Genomic DNA, 16,929 nt, shown 5'->3' with positions numbered 1-16,929 from the left:
ACCAGGAAGTACTTCTTAGCAATATTAACAATATTTCCCCATGTCATTGATTTTCATCTTTTTCATCTTAACTTCACCACAGAATAAAATCCAGAATAAAATCCAATCTAATAACAATACCATTGTGAGCCAAGAAACAAGACCAACTACCCATCCTGCCTTGAATTTATTAGGCTGAGAATACACCATGAGGCTCTTTCTGGGTCTTACATGAGGGATATTGTACTTGGGCCATCCAAGAATCTGACACATGAGGAACAGGGAAGCAGAAGGCAGGATGAAGACAACTATATCAGAGTCAGATTTACCCAGGCAGATTGAATTTCTGGGGTCTGAATGCTTTCTCCCAACACTACAAAGCATGGCTAGAACAAGGCCAAATGGCACACTGAAAGCTGCCTGACAGGCTCCCTCAGACCATATTCAGTGGGAGCACTAGACTTTGGAGAATATTTCCAGTGTAGGAGTAAGAAAAAACATTTCTATTTCTAACAAATCAACACAACCTGGTGCAGGTTTCTTGGCTTCCACATTGTTAATCTGTTCTCTCACAGAACAGTTATGATTCACAGCATTAGAGTCAGGTCAGCATTTCTGTAACAAATGTTATTAAAGATTGGATTTAGCTTTGTTTTCTAAATTGGTTCTGAGCTATAACTGAGTGCACAATGTCTGCATTTTTGTGTTTATAAATGTAGGGAAAAATTAATGTCGGGTTTTTTCACTCTACTCTTGAGTAGCTTTGATGGAAAAACAAAATTACAGAGTAGTCTCTAGATTAGCAAAACAAACAATAACAGTAAAAAAAATCCCATCAAGCAAACAAAGAAAACGGTGCACTATCTCCTAAGTGCTATGGCAATACACAGAACCACTCAACAAACTCATCACAGTATCAAAATCTCAGCCCTTACTCTGCAAATAAATCCATACACAGGTACTCCATTTGCTCCTTGCAGTTATAAGATCTGTTTTCCTCACCAGTGCCTGGAGCTTCCCAAGCAAAAACATGTGCACATGCAGGGGATTTCCTGCACAGCAAGTTGGGAACACGGTGAGATACATGTTTACATAGGCTTGTCAGCAAATCCTGACCACACAGGGCTTGGTGCCCATGCAGATCATCAGGGCATGCTTCCAGAAGGTCGTATTTGCTGTGTACATACTGGGGAGCTGGTACATACAACCAGCGTTGGCGTGTACAGGAACATTGGTAATTCTCACCAAGACAAGCAAGAAAATACATGAACTCTGCCAGCAGGTTTATTTTTCATAGGGGAGGGAGAAGTAACTTCAGTGCAAAAGGTACCTTGTCTTGGAAGATCATAGCATGTAGGCTTTAAATAAGAACTAAACCACTGATGATCCCGTATTTGGGAGAATCTCTCAAAGCCAAATCAGGGACAATCCTGCAGATAAATTACTGTAGCTTACAGCACACATAGGAACCTTTCCATGAAATACGAGCTTGGCACAGCACCTGGACTTCCAAATTAATTTCACAGTTATAGCTCACTGCATTCCCCTTTCTTTTTTCCTAGACTGAAATCTTAATTCATCACATCGGGGGGTTAACATCTTTCCAAATTTTATCTTCCCATAAGCAATACAATATGTCCCAATGAAGTAAAAGGATGATTCTTCCCCCAATAACATTTTGTGGGTTGGGTCCTGTGACAAAGTGAGGAACCACAAAAATGTTGTATCTACTGGAAACCAGTAAGGACTTTGAATGGTGTCATTTTTCCAACAGTCTTATGCTGGTATAAAGTTTCCCTGAAGGTCACTCACCTGGGTTAATGGTGATGAATTTGTTATCTGAAGGGTACTCCTCTGGAAACCTATCCTCCTTTGAAGGAGGTCTTTTTGTTGTCTCTGGTCTTCTTGGGATCTTCCCCAGGTAAAGTTCGTTGGTGAACGCTGGTGGCACTTGGGTGGAAGGGAGCGGCTGTGGCTGAGCATCTGCTTCGGCAAAGCTCTCCTTCTCAGGGCCTCCAGCCGTGGGGGCAATGTTTTGGTCTGGCTCTTTACCCGATATGGTTTTATTTCCTTCCTCCTCAGCAGTCCGGTTGGGGGAAGCTGTGGCCACGCTGGGCTCCGTGCTATTGTGTGCCTCTGCGGCAGCCGTCGCTCTGTTTTTCTCCTTCTTCTCAGCATCCTTTTCCTCCTCTTCCTCATGCTCTCTTTCCCCATCCTCACTTTCACTCTTTTCATCCTTCTCCCCCTCCTCGGCTCCCTCACTGTCCTTTGTCAGTGCCGAGTCCCGCTCTGGCCCAGGGGAGGCGGCAGCCGGTGCCTCGGTGGCAGCCACTACCGGCCGCCCTGCCTGTTTGCTGGGGGCAGCCGCCGCGGGGAGCCGGGTGGGCCACACGCTGCTAGGGAAGGAGGAGATGCCACCACCGCTGAAGCCCAGCCCTGCCAGCAAAGTGCTGGTCACCACTGAGGCCATGGTGGCCTGGCTGCCACTGGAGGAAGGCCCCATCCCCGTGGCCATGGATACAAATGAGAAGGGGAGCCCTGAGGAGGTCCAGGTGGAGGAGCCGGAGCTGATGGGAGCCATGTCAGCTGAGGAGGCAGGAGATGCTGTGGGCTTGAGGAGGTCACCGGCAGCAGAAGGGAAGAAAACACAGCAGAGAGCATCAGTGGAGGTCCCAACATGCTACCCAGAGTAATTTTTACTTTTCTTTTCCCTCCTTTTCCACACACATGATTCTATTCTCTTAAAATGGAGAGACTTGCACCAGCTGGATGCAGGGCCAAACCAGGAATGGGACATGTCACTGAGCTACACTGCAAACCAGGAAGGGAAGAAATCTCCCAGCATTCTCCATTTCCAAACTATGATTATAATTTAAAACCTCTTTATCCTTATCTTTACTTTACAGTGAGATCTTCTCCACTCACGTCACTGGTGACTTGTGAATAACGTCTCCTTTCAGGGGTGAGAAGGATGTAAAGGAGTTTAATGAGTTTAGCTGCATTACTCACAGTGCTTTAATCCCCAGTATAAAGAAGTTTAAAAATACAGTGTTACATAAGGGCTGTCCCAAAATAAGGGCTGTGTTACCAGTGTGAGCAACTGTGGCTCCTGGGTCTGCTCTGATGGGGAACTCTGCCTCTTCCCACACACATTGTCAAGGCCTCGAACATTACTATTTTTATTTCTTTAATTTATCCACTGGCATTATTCTCCTAAGGATTGGTGCTACAGGGAGGTGTCACTCTCATTAGAAAAGACCTGCGGCACAGCCAGTGGGGGACTCACAAAGGACTTGGAGAACATCAGGAACCCTTTGGCGGGTCTCCATAGCCTCTAACCAGGACCACCAGGCTGTGGCACCCATGTACAGACTCAGCATTCCCCATTACTAGACAAGCAATTAACCTGCCTGAAGTACATGTGGAAAAAGACACTGAAGTGAGTCAGCTAAGGACAAGGAACAATTCTGTGGAAGACCTGGGGTAGCAGTTCTGCCTGGCCAGCCTGACCGTACTCCCTCCAGCTTACCGAAAAATGTCTCAATGTTACTGAATTCATCAGCAAGAGGAACATTAGCTGGAGAGGTACACACGAGACAAGGACAAATGAGGGTTAAATAGGTGCTACTGAACATGGAGTAAAATTGTAGTGTTTCTTTTTGGAACTGAACTTTGTAACTTATTTCTATGTCCTTCTGCAATTCCTGGTTTTAGTCAGCCTGTGTAGTTGAAATGCTGCAACAACCCAAGGAAGGTTGTTTTCTGACATATTTTTTGACCCACTGCAATCACAGAGAACCTGAGATCTCAGGAGAAAACCTGTGCTTCAGAGATTTCAAGCCAAAACTTTAAATAAGCATCTAAACTTTCAGATACTTATCAGTGTGAATCCCTAAGGTACTGTGAGATTTGCTATTTGCTGGCATGTACACTCTCAAAGCTGGACTGAGTATTAGAATTTGACAGCAGATTTTCTATGTCTAGAATACCTCTATACATCATTAAACAAACATTATTCATTCAAATTCAAGGTTTGTATGTGTTATTTGCTTACTAGGGAGTATATCAGACTGGAACAGAATAAAACCAGGAGCAAATTACTTAGAGTAAATTCTATGGTATGAATTCAGTCCATAAATTTGACTGAACAATTCAGTATACCAAGTGCCAAGAACTTCAGGTTATGGATAGCTTATGTTAAATAACCTAGTCAAGTTTTCAAAACTGAAACAGTGTATTCCAGTTTTGCTGTACATGTATCAGCATTTCTGATTCTGAACACAAAAAGTCAGCGTCAGTGAGTCATTACAGTCTCACTTGAAGTAAAATTAAAACAAAGAGCTTGTTAAGGCTTTAGTCACACAATAGCAGGTATTCTTAAAGCACCAGAAGAACAAAGATGCTGTGTGTGAAGGCTTTTCTTATTGCATTCACTTCTGGTTATACAGTTAATAAAACAGAATTTATTTCCACAGTCGTCATTAACATTACAAATCCCCTTTAAATGAGTTCAGTACCTACACGGGTAGATTTTTTTAATACATGACTCTCCAGCAGTCAAAGCCTCTTGGACTATGAAGCCAAACAGTTCCAGTAGTATGTTACAAACCCATTCGTGGCTGGTGTCCACCAGCATCTCCAAAGGACAGCTTGGTCCTGCCGCGGATTCCCAGCCCCGTGCTGCCACCTGGTGGGAACGCCGCCCCCCTGGAGCCAACACCCCCGATACCACCACCCACTCGTGCTCCCCCGTCACCCATGGCCACGACTTACCACTCCTGTTTTCACAATTCTGGTCCCCTCGAAAATTCGAGTAGTGTTAGCTGAGAAACAAAGAACAAAGCGTCAGCGTGCTGGGAGGGAGGCAGGCACTGGTGAAACTGCTACACAACTGCTGAATGGGGCTTCTACAAAACAGCATGCACACAGGGCTCTGGAGTTACCACCTTGCCTGCCGCTTGTATCTAAAGAGAGGTTCGTTTGTCTTTAACAGCTCAGGCCTGACAATGCATAAAACACATGCCCTCCTTCAGACTCAAGTTGGATCAAACGTCCTTAACTTGTCAATGTCCTTGTTTTATATGACAAGAAGAAATGGTCTCGAGTTTCAGAGAAGGTTTAGGTTGGATATTAGGAAAATGTATTCGTTCACATCAAGGATTGTAAAGCACTGGAACAGGCTGCCAAGGGAAGTGGTGGAGTCACCATCCCTGGAGCTATTTTAAAGGACGTGCAGAAGCACTGCTGAGGGACATGGTTTTAATGGTGACCTTGCAGCACTGGATTAATGGCTGGACTTGATGATCTTAAAGGTCTCTTCCAACTGAAATGATTCCATGACTTACACAAGAAGCATAAGCACCTGACAATAGTTGTTTTATGCCCTTCTGATAATACTATTATTATTTATTGCTATTTATCTCAATGACAACTATAATTAGCCTCTGAAGAATACTTTGAAAGTTCAAGCAGATTTTTTTCTAGGTTAGATCTTGGGTACAGCCAAAGGTCAGAAGAATAGCTCCTTTTGGGGAGATATGAAGGGAATGCAACATCTGTTCCATGGCATATGTGTATCACTTCCACCACTCTGAACACCAGGCTGGAGTACTCAGAGAGTATCTGGCAAAATCGTCAATACCAATTTACTCTTAACTGTAATTAAATAAGTGCCATGGTCAAATCTCAAAGAATTTTTCCACTTTATTACCTGCCAAAAGAAGTGATAATCAATAATATACAATTTTCTGGCACTTACAAGTGAAGCACAAAACTCTGTGCTGAGATACTAAGAAACTGAAAGCTGCATGTGAGATGTTGCTTGGACAGGACCTTTCTTGTCTGCAGTATTGCCAACACTGTGCATGACACTTCCACAGAACTAAGTTGGGTCCAGAGCTTGGTATTCTTCAGATGCTAAATACTAAGAGAGCAGGATTAAAACATCCACAGTTTCTGAACATCAGTCTGAAACGCTACTCTGTTATTTTGTTCCATATACTCTGAGTCTGTGCCATGAGACCCAACTGACATAAGCCTTTGCTTCACCTCAAGGATTTGATTTTTTAACTCTCTGCTTGTTTTGTTCTTCCATTACTCATTCTGAGGTTTCTACATCTGTAAACTTCATCAAGTTCCCTCAACTTTTGTCAGATTTCTCAAGTAAACTTAAAAGGAAATCCATTATAAAGGACAGCTTGACCACTCAATTCTTTCTTTTCATTTAAATATGTGCATTCTGGAAATCACTGAGGTTATGTGCATGGTAAAACCTGAATGTGTCCACATGTGATTTATCAAGGTAGGAAGAATCTCCTTTCCTCTTTGCATTAAACAGACACCACTCACACTCACATTCTGCCACAGCTGTGCCTCTGATGCATAAGCATTGGCAAACTACTAGCAAGAAAAGCTCTGAATTCTCCTGAACCCTGACAAACCCTGCTAGCAGTGGCATAGGCAACCCCCCAGTCACTAGAAATAGGATTCTGACAAAGTCACTGGCCACAATCTGAAATTAGCATTGTCTACACGCATTCAAACATCTTCTGAAATCATTCCATACCATATTACACTCTGTAAAGAAAATGTTAAACAAACAAAGAATCATTTAGTGTAAAAATATGCATGTGGGTTTTTTTTTTACCTTGAAAGAGCATAGTCTGGCTAAAGTCACTACGCATTTCATTTCGGCAAACTGCTTGAACTCTGAACAGATAAAGGATGTCAGGTGAGACATGGCTAATGATGGCCTTCTGTTTAAAAAAAATAGATATTATTCAGTTTTTTACCCCCACAGTACTGTCCACGATCAGTTTGAAATATATAAAGCATTGTGCTAACACAGGACATTTATGCCACGTAAGACAAACTTATTTCTAAACAGAAATATTCACAAGACCCCCCCCCCGGGAGAAGACAATGCCACAATGATGCACCCAGACTCTGACCATGAGAAACAAATGAACACATCCTGCATATGCTCTTGTGACAGTCTTCATGCCTGAAATTCTCTACACTCCTCAGAAAAACCTAAACCTAAAATCATTTGACCTTGCAGGAAATGAAGTAAGATTTTTATAGATGGAGATCGAAGTCCCAAACATGGAATAAGGCCAGAAACGTTGCTGCACGTTCAGACTCTATTTTGCGACAAAGCGGCTATGACGATTTGATGCTGGTAGCCTGTATGACATGATGGCACAGCACCCTGGGCTGGGACGTCCCTGTGTATTCTTAGACCTAAGACACTGCCCTGCTGTCTTCCAGATACTCTTCTGTGTTTCCTTAGTCCACCATCACATCAGTTCATGTCTTGCAGCAGACATCAGCAGTAGCTGTGTGGGTCACTTCAAACAGCAGTGATTTGCCTAGCTCTGTCTAAGACAGGACAGCCCAACTATCTCTGCTAGAGCACTGAAAGCAAATTACACTTTCCTCTGAAAAAAAGAGTTTCCTTATTCTCTTGCCCCTAAAACAGACTAAATTGGCATTGCTTTCTTCACCACCAAGCTCTGCTGCACAGCACAGGGTCTCACTGCAATTTATTTCCAAGCTATCACTCCATCACATCCCCTGCATTTTTAATTATTTCTTTTACATGGAGCAGGATGCTTTCACTGTGCCCACCTCATTTTTGCTGATTAAGGCTCTCCTCGTTATACCTGATTAAAAAATGTCTCCCTTAAGAGTGTAAAGTTATGACAAGAGAGAGGTTACAATGCATCATAACCTTGGGTGCCTTTCAATAGATTCCTTTCTGATTTCGTGAGGCACATCGTTCCCTAATGTGACCCAGATAACAATGTCTAGTGGGGAAATTGAAAATATAAATGGAAATGAAGTAAAAGAATCTTCATCTAAGGGAATAAGAGAAGTATTATTGTATAACTGATTGAATGGGCCCAGAGGACTGTGCATTTGGAAAAAAAAATATGGTAACAGTCATTAGGAGTAACAGTCTGTGCTGCTGCATTTTTCATGTGCATATACAATTACTGGTTCCATTATTCTAGAGGCTTTCTTTGATTAACAATAAACGGAGGCCTTTCAAACCTGAATATGTCACTTTGATTTTATATGCAGAGAATGTTAAAGACTGGTACAATACTTGCTTCCACTTAGACAAGAATGACAAGCAGATCAAATCCTAAATGGAGGAGATAGGTTGGTGTTTCCATCTGCAATGGAACTGTCTTGCTCTTCCCTCTTTCTCCCACTGCCAGACTTAGGCAGTGTTTGTACAGGGCCACTCCATGGTAACCTTCTAGATCTGACCATACAGCACTGGCTGCCAGAAACTGCTCCAAAGACTGCAAGGGGCTATGCACAGTGAAAACCTGAGCCTAGGAACAGATTCTGGGGGATCAGACTTCTCATGTGAAGGTCTATGAGCTGAACAGAAGCCAGAAGGTGTTCAGAGCCTAACTATTTCCCTAGCCAGCTGCTTCTCGGCAGCAGTACATGAAAAAGTGTCTACACATTTCGTCCTTTATGCACTCATGAACTATAAATCCAACTAGTGTTTTGGACAGTCTGTTACACAATGTTCAACTAATGCTGAAGATTTAAATAGCAATTCACTGTGAGTCAAGCACTAGCCTGACTATAAGGTCACAACTGTTTTCCTCCTCTACTTCCTTCTACTGAGAGAACAGCAACATAAGGGTAGCTAGATAGAGATGTCTGAGATTCATGCTGTGGTTTTACCAGGTCCTTGTCACTGTCCTTGGTGAAAGTCTTCTCCTTTTCATCTTCATTTTTAGTCCAGCTATATGAGATCATGTAGTTCATGATTGGAGGGTGGTAGACAGTTTCTGGCTGGTTCCAGGTTACAAGTAATGCTGTCCTATTCACAGGTTGCACTTTCATGTTGACTGGGGGAGTGCTGCAAGCTAAAAAATAGAAGGAAAATATATTAAGCTTTCATAAACAGCCAAGAGAAAACAAACAGGAAGAACTGTGCCTCACTTTATGAGCCAGGATTCTTCTTTAATGCCCTTGCCTACAGCAATAGCTTAGACTGCAATCCACTGAGACCAATGGGATTTAATACCACCTGCAGCTGCTTTCTGCTCTCCAGAGTAAAGAGAGCGAGAGAACCTATTCTCTGCAGGCAGGTTCCTTAGTTTTCAACTTATTTTCAATCCTGATGTTCACATGTACACTTTAACTTGGTCACTTAAGAGCTCTGCAATGTAATATTAAGAACTTAAATCAAACTGAGCCTCAGCTTCCTGGGCCCACAATCTCCTGCCACACAGATGGGATAAGTACACTCCAGTGTGCTCTACAGGCCCTGGAAACAGCTTGAACCTGTGAAAACATTGACACTATTGGGTCAGTAATTACTTTCATCACAACCTAGTACACTGTTCACATGAGCAGAAGTTAGTTTACACTCCTCTATCTATTTTATTTCATAGATTCTCAATTGTTTGTCAGAAATGTATCACCAGCACAGCGAAGTGTGGCACTTAATGGCCCTTGGCCATCTCCTTCTTATAACGGGAATGGGAACCCACCAACCAGCCTCAGAAAGCTGTGCCTCCCTAACCCTGCCTGCCTCAACGAGGCACTGGTTACTTCTCACTCAGGCTTAAGCTGGTGGCAATGTCAGCAGAGGAGCAGCTTAACCAGCAGGCAAAAACACAGCTTCTGCTTACTGCAGACACCAAAACCTGAACTTCTGCAGGGGAGACCAAGCCCAGCCCCGTACACGTGAAGCGGCAGAACACATTTTTCAAGGCACCGAAACGTGAAGGTCAGGGTACTGGTGAAGACCGCTAGATGGCACTCATATGCTATTGAAAAAGTACATCAGGCGCTTCCCAACCACAAAGAATTTAGCTCTTTTCCAAGCTTTAAAAATCGTGTTTAAAACACACAATTCAAGACAGATTCCCACATTCTTTTCCCCAATATAAACTCTGAACCAAGAAAAAAAAATCACTCACAACGATACCTAAGAACGTGTGCCATGGCACAGGAGCTGGTCTCTTCTGCCAGGGAAAGTTGAAGTGTCACCCAGCCCACCACACTGAGACTGTTTGCAGAATTATTTCTCCCAATAGGACTTTTCCATCTAAAGCCAACACATTCAGCTTGTTTGCACTCTGCAGGTATGTGACTGTGTGTATATTTGGCCTTTATTTCACTTCTAAAGAGTCCTGACAGCACTGAAGGGGAGAAATGTCTATTCCTAATGCCTGGACTTGCAGGCTGGTCATGTAGCTCTGCTGCTACATTGCTGCAATAGCTACAGTTCCTAAATAAAAATGATTAAATGCTGTAAACATCAATATTACCCCTACAACAGAAAAATATCTGTATTTGTGCAGCTGTAACTCACATTTTGTAGCTAGCCTGGTCAAGAGAACATTTATTACAGAAATGCAGGTGGGCAGGAAAGATCTTTAGTGTTTGCTCCTGTCATGAGTGGTGGCAATCTTGCAATTTTGCTGCAGAACTTTCTGTGTGAACCAGGATGACCCAGAAAAGCACACAAACCCTGCAGTACCTCAGATCATTGACAAAACAAATATGAGTTTCTACTGACACTGAGTTGAAGGGACCAAAATGGCATTCTGCTGGCAATATCACAAAGCTAGAAGCAACACTTCGGTCTGCTACCTGCAGACCCCTTCCCTCCTAGTCTCTGCACGGAGCCCACAGGGCTATGGTGCTGGTAGAGCATGACACAAAGGTGGCCAGGGCCCAGTCAAGAGGGTACAGCTGAAAGAAGTAGATGTTATCGCTATTTACAGAGCTTCACAAGCCTTGGTATGTCTCTCTGTGCTCACGTCTTTCTGCTGAGATAGTCAGATCAATTCTCACTGACATCACTGTTTATTGATAACTGCACCAATAAATCATAACTGCCCCCTTTGAAGCCCTTTGTTATCACAAAATTATGCTTCAAAATGCCAGGCCAGCCTTTGTCTCTCCACCTAAACAAATCCTATCAGAGATAGGAGTCCAGGGTGAAGGACTACTCAGACCTATAAGTCTTACCCAGTCCTCCTCCTTCAGGAGGACATACATTTAAAGTAATCATGCATCAAATTGTTTTAGTAATAATTCAACCAGGTAACCTTCAGAAGGGATTGATAGATGTACTTCAATTGCAATCCCCCTCTGAACCATGGCTCGCCAGCTGATTTTCAGCAAGGACCCCAAGCCACCCTAGCGAGGACCCCGAGCCACCTAGGAAGGAGCCACCCTATTCCATGCCACTCTTGGCAGCCACCTTTGATGCCATTCAGAATAGCTCATGGCAGTCAAAGAAAAGAAGTGGTTATTTCCCATGGATAAATAGGAGACTGACAGGCTTGAAGTTAGGAGACCCTCCCTGCCTCTGCACCCTGATCCAACCCAAGATCATCAGCACTTTTAAGCAGCTGAGTGACACCAATGACTTAGCTGGGAAGTTTTGAAGAGGACAAACCTCATTCACGGCCTGCTAAAGGGGCACTGCATTTACAATAGTGCTGCTTCACAGTACATCTTACAAATTTTTCATGACTTGGTATGACTTTGTTCCAATTACTCCAAGGCACATAGCAGTACCTGATGTAATTAAGTAATAACCAACCGTTTCTGTTCAGCCGCTTCTCTTTTTTTTCCTAACGGCTTACAAATGGGCAAAAAGGAATCTTTTTTTTTTTTTTCTTTATAAAATGAAACATATGGTTTTATTAATTTAACCAAACCTGCTCAGGACACAATGGAATACAAAAAAAAAAACCCCACCACCAACCCACACTTAATCTAATAATTCAATTTGATGATTTAATTAAAGTGATACATAATAACGTAGCAATGTCTGAAAGGCAAAGGGGGAAGAAAAGTGTAATGATTTGACCATCTATAAAACAACTGGCATTTTCCAGAGATCTAATTTTCCTTTCAATACTCTGTGTGCCTTGGACTTTGGAAAGAAGATTAAAAGAATCACAGGCTCCTTGCCTCTTTTCTCTTCCCCCCCCCCCCCCCCCCCCCCCGCAGATTTGCAGCTGAAGGACAAATAGAAATACACAAAGAGGCTGGAGGGAGAAGTCTGCATCTTCCTCTAAACTGAAAAAAAGACATACTGAAGAGAAATGCCAGATTCTCCTTTTCATTTTTTTTTTTCTTCAAACTAGGCAAAATAAGCAAAAAAGACTGTGAATTTAGGATTGCTTAAGAAAACAAAAAAGAACTGAAACCAACAAGCAACATAATTTCACACTGAAATGGCAGATCTCAACTAATTATAGAAAAAATATTACCAATGCTCTCCTTTAAATTCAGATTCTAAGGGATAATAAAAATAGCTGAAAGGCTTTCAGGATGCCTTTCTGTGGTGTAGTGCAATACTGAGCAGACAGCTGACCTGGCCCCAGAAAGGTCTAGCAGGACACCAAAACCACCATTCCCTGCCTAGCAGACCATCGATGCCAGGAGTCCTGCAGGCAGAAACACCTCACCAGTGCCTCAAGCATAGATGCATTCAACAGGCAAGTACCATGGGAATGCCTCACGGTAGAATGGAATGGAATAGAAATGGGAATAGAATAGAAATGGGAATCAAATAGAAATAGAATAGAAATAGGAATAGAATAGCATAGAACAGAATAAGCCAGGTTGGAAGAGTCCTTTGAGATCGTCGATTCCAACCTATCATCCAACACTATCTAATCAACTAAACTGTGGTAACAATGCCTTGAACGTGACACACCTCACATCTCTCGGAGTGAAAATAATCTCCTCACCCTCTTGTTGGGGACGACCTGAACAAACACACTGACTCCTGCCTTATGGAAAAGTTCTGCAGAACAGGGAGGGTTGCATGAATGCATCTGGAGGAAGCCCTCTGACCTAATCCAGGCAGCCCCAGCCAGCATTTCCAGCTGTTGGCTATGTGTGGGACTATCTGGGAGCTTGACACGGTCTTTTCTCTGCACATCAGCCTGCCAGGGAAGGCAGGGGGCAAGCCAGCATCTTGGCTTAGCTTTTTCTTCCAGGGCTCACTCAAGCCCGGAGAAAATCTGTTTGCCACTTGCAGACAAATGTAGCATGCTAATACAGACCTAAGCGCTGGCCAGGCCAGCCACACAGCAGAGAATTATTTTCTTCATGTTAAAAACATTCCAACGGCCTGGAACAAACAAAATTAATTTAACAACTCTGCATCCATCTCTCCCTTAATTTGATTTGCCTGTTGTATTTGGCTACGCAACCTCCACGAGGCTTTCCTAACTGAAGCCTGATAAAGCTTCATCCAGAAGCTCCTGGCAGCTCCATTTCAGAGAGAGGAAAGACAAAAAAGGGGCTTATTGTTTTGCAAAAATTAATCACTGATATTAAGATACACCCATGAATGCAGAAAGGGCATCTAAAAGAACACAACAGTTCAGGGGCTTCTCTTTCAAAGACAGAAATGCAAAACCAGCCAAACTGTCTGGGTTTCATCGTGCTTTCTGAATATCCTACCTGTGGTTATAAAAAGAGCTATTCAGGGAAATTCTGAGAGAGCACAAGAACCATGTATTTGGCTGTTTCTTGAATACCTTCTCCCTGTAAAACAGGTGCTTCATGTGATGAATCCAGTGGCACAGGGCTCAGAGGCATTTATAAAATTCCCTAAAAAATGTTCTAAGTTAGCTCTTCCGTACATAAAAATGTCAACACTTTAAAGGTAGTTATTTCTAGCTGTGCTCTGCCCTCTTTTGGAAAATCTCTCCCTCCTGCTGCATGTCTGAGCAATGCAAAACTGTCGTTCCTCTTCTCAGTGCTGTGGGACATACGTTGTGTGACGAAACCCTAGCAATTTTCAGCACTTAGAAGGAACATGCCAGTGAATTCTTGAATCCCTCTCAGTGAAATGAGCAGGGATCTGCTAGGGCAATTTATATCTGAAAGGAATAACTAGTGGCATCAGGATATACCCATAGACCATTATTGGATTAGGGTCTCGTTTTGCTGCAGCTCCTGGCTATAAGGTGAGATAGTACAGGGGTTTCAGGCTTTTCTTCCCCATAAGGACAAGCAACTTGGTGGCCAAGCTCTTTGGGGAGAGAGGGTGCTTCTTTACCCACTAGGAAGGGGCAGGAGGGGCCAGTTCTGCAGGACAGACAGACCACTTGCTGCTGTTGCTGTAACGACACCCAACTCCTCCACAAGTTTCTCTGATTTCAAAGAAGCTTGAAAACTGTGGCAAAATACTGTAGCAAGTTCACTCAGCTTCGTAGTCCCCAGGAATCCAAATGAAGACAAGATTAAAGTGATGCCATGAACAGAGGAGGGAAGAAAATACTTTCAGCTATATAAACATATACAAATACATACACATACATGTGTTCCTTCTCATGATTAGACCCTCAAAACTTCAAATAAGCTCTGAAATGCATAAAGATGAATTACGCTGAAATCACAAAACTTGCACTTGCTTTCAGTGCCATGCCAACAGTGTCATGGTAGGGGAAGTGACACAGTGCCACATTCAGCTACCTTGGCATTGGTGTGATTCAGTGCAGATGCTTCAGAGGAGCCTCTGATCCATAATGAACAACAGCAGTCTTTGGGCTGTCGGATTCAATCTCAGAGTTCAGCTAGGGCTGTACTCCCAAGAGATAACAAATAGACTACGAGGATCATACACGGAGACAACACAGGTTTCAACACACAGAGAAGTGCCAAGAGGCATACTTAGAACATTGTCCCCCCTTCTCCTCTCACTAAATGTTTGCAGTATTTTGGCTTTACTTTAGTATACATTGGTAACTTCTCAGAGTGCTTATAAACAACATTATTAATATATAAGGACAATTGCTTTAAAGTGAAGCATGCATTTTTCCTTTACCTTTGCCTGCACTTTGCCAGCAGGCATTTGCAAGCTCTGGAGCATGCCGTGCACACAAATATTTGTGTTGATCTACTTCAATCCACAGGCAGAATGTAGCTAGGAGACAGACTATTTATCTTCCCTGCTCTTACCTTCCTCTATGCTTCAAACAGACAGGGTTGTTTCTTATGGTGTGAGAGACACCGACAGACTCTGTGCTTGTTTTATGAGCCCAGTGAAAGAACCTCATGAGCAAACTGGCAGGTGGGGCATTTCTGATACAGGAACTCTGGACAAGCTGGGGTTTGCCCCTGTGTTGCCTGCCTGTTTCCTGAGGTGAAGGCACAGCCAGCATTTGGATTCATTCCTGTATGGCTTTCCTTGTAGCATCTGAGTTTCCATGGCATCGCAGCAACAGCCCCAGTGTTACTGAAAGGCAGGGATGGACTGTGTGTTTTACTACGTGGTGTTTGAGCTCAAGTGTTTTATATGTTTCACAAATACCGTTTCTACAGCTGTGGCCCAAACGCTCCGCAAGTGCAGATCAGCCTCGCACCGTCAGATGCCACGCTGGGCTAAACTGATGTCTGCCAAGGATCTGCCCTGCAAGTTTTGTGTTTGTACTGCACACAAGCAGGCAGGCATGCAGAGGGTGACCTGTGTTTAAAATGTACACCTGTGTCCTTATTTACACTGCGCATGTGTGACCACGTTCAGTGGCATGTGCGGAGTCAACAGGGAGAAAGGAGGCTCTCCTGCCAGAACAACATGTATTTCCCATGTTAGCCAAGCCACCCTTTCCCAGGGTCTTGACGAGGGTTGCTTGGACTGGGGACCATAGGAAAAAGCAGCCAACAGGGCTCGTAGAGCATCCCAATGAGTGACTGAGAGATGCCCAAAATCAGACCAGGAAAAAAGCTTAATTTTTATAGCTTCTTGAGGCTTTTTCCAACACAAGGGATGGGCTGCAGGCACTCCTGGTCCAAAGTACTGTCAAGACTGAAATTAAAATCAGTACTTCTGCAGGCCAAACAGCTGGACTGGAAGGTAGGCAGTGCAGAAAGGAATCCCCTGCAGGTGTAAACAGAATAAATCATCAAGCTGCCTTACAAGCACTCAGCTCTTCCAGCTTCAGTGGCAGCTGTGAAACCAAATCATACTTAAACTTTCACACCGAATTTCTCTTGCTCTTTTGCTTTGGGGTCTTTATAATCTCTAAATAAGTGCAAGTTTTCATTAATAAATCTACTGGCAAGCTGTCTGCTACATTCAGGCACAGACACAAGTACTGCTCCCATTACAACCACACAGAAGTTATTAGTGGTGAAACCAGAACCTTGCAGAACAGAGCTACTGCAAGGTGAAGCATGAGACCTCTCCCAGGTATATGTACCACATCTTTTTGTACCCGATTCCCCCTTAAAATGAGTCCATTTATTTTTTCTGAAACACTTTGATGTCTACCTGACTGATCTGAGGCTCTTCAGAAGGCAGCAGCCTGTCCTTTCCTGCTTTTGCATGATAGGCTCCGAGACAACTGCATAGATGAGAACCCAGCATTGCAGAACAAGCCATGGGTGAGATGGAAGGGATGAGATACGCAGAAAGAACACACTGATTTCTGCTTAAAATGTGAGTACAGCAGGTGCACGACAAGAGACTCTCACAGCAATAGGTCAGTACATTTACTTGGAGCACTGAGGCTCAGTGGCAGCTGGGCAGGTCTGTAGTGCAAAGAAGATGCAGGGCAAGCAATTAGCAGCATGGTGTTACCAGCCCCAAGTGCAACCTTTTGCACTGAGCCAGGTCTGCTGCAGCAACAGAAATCCTAATAATGCTACATAATTTCACCTGCACCTGCACACTGTGGTAGGGTGCTGGACTGATTAAAGGGGAATATAATCAGGAAAGGATAATCCTCATAACAATGTGAAGTGTAAAGGAAAGTAGAGGGTGCCCAGTTAACCAAGGAAACTAGGAAAAAGTTGTTAATTTATAAAGAAATCTTTCATGACTCTTCTAAAGGGCAAGAATAATCAGCTGCAATGGTACACACATTGCAAATTAACTACAAAAGCTTCTTGCTTATTTCCACTTTCCCTAAGATATTTAAAGAAAACAAATAG

General features: G+C 43.4%; 1 protein-coding gene across 1 annotated transcript in view; it reads right to left on the bottom strand.

The window, feature by feature from the left end:
• Positions 1-16,929, bottom strand: part of PTPRG (protein tyrosine phosphatase receptor type G) — a 429,887-nt gene that overhangs the window by 77,124 nt on the left and 335,834 nt on the right. Inside the window, exons 9-12 of the mRNA XM_054160911.1 lie at positions 8,689-8,873; positions 6,626-6,734; positions 4,753-4,802; positions 1,792-2,590 (exon numbers count right to left, since the gene is read on the bottom strand). Of these exons, the coding sequence (XP_054016886.1) occupies positions 1,792-2,590; positions 4,753-4,802; positions 6,626-6,734; positions 8,689-8,873 (1,143 nt within the window). The remainder of the gene's footprint in view (positions 1-1,791; positions 2,591-4,752; positions 4,803-6,625; positions 6,735-8,688; positions 8,874-16,929) is intronic.

The sequence above is a fragment of the Dryobates pubescens genome, chromosome 1 (assembly GCF_014839835.1).
Source record: "Dryobates pubescens isolate bDryPub1 chromosome 1, bDryPub1.pri, whole genome shotgun sequence".
In the NCBI taxonomy this organism is placed as follows: Eukaryota; Metazoa; Chordata; class Aves; order Piciformes; family Picidae; genus Dryobates; species Dryobates pubescens.
This window is presented reverse-complemented; position numbering and strand designations above follow the sequence as displayed.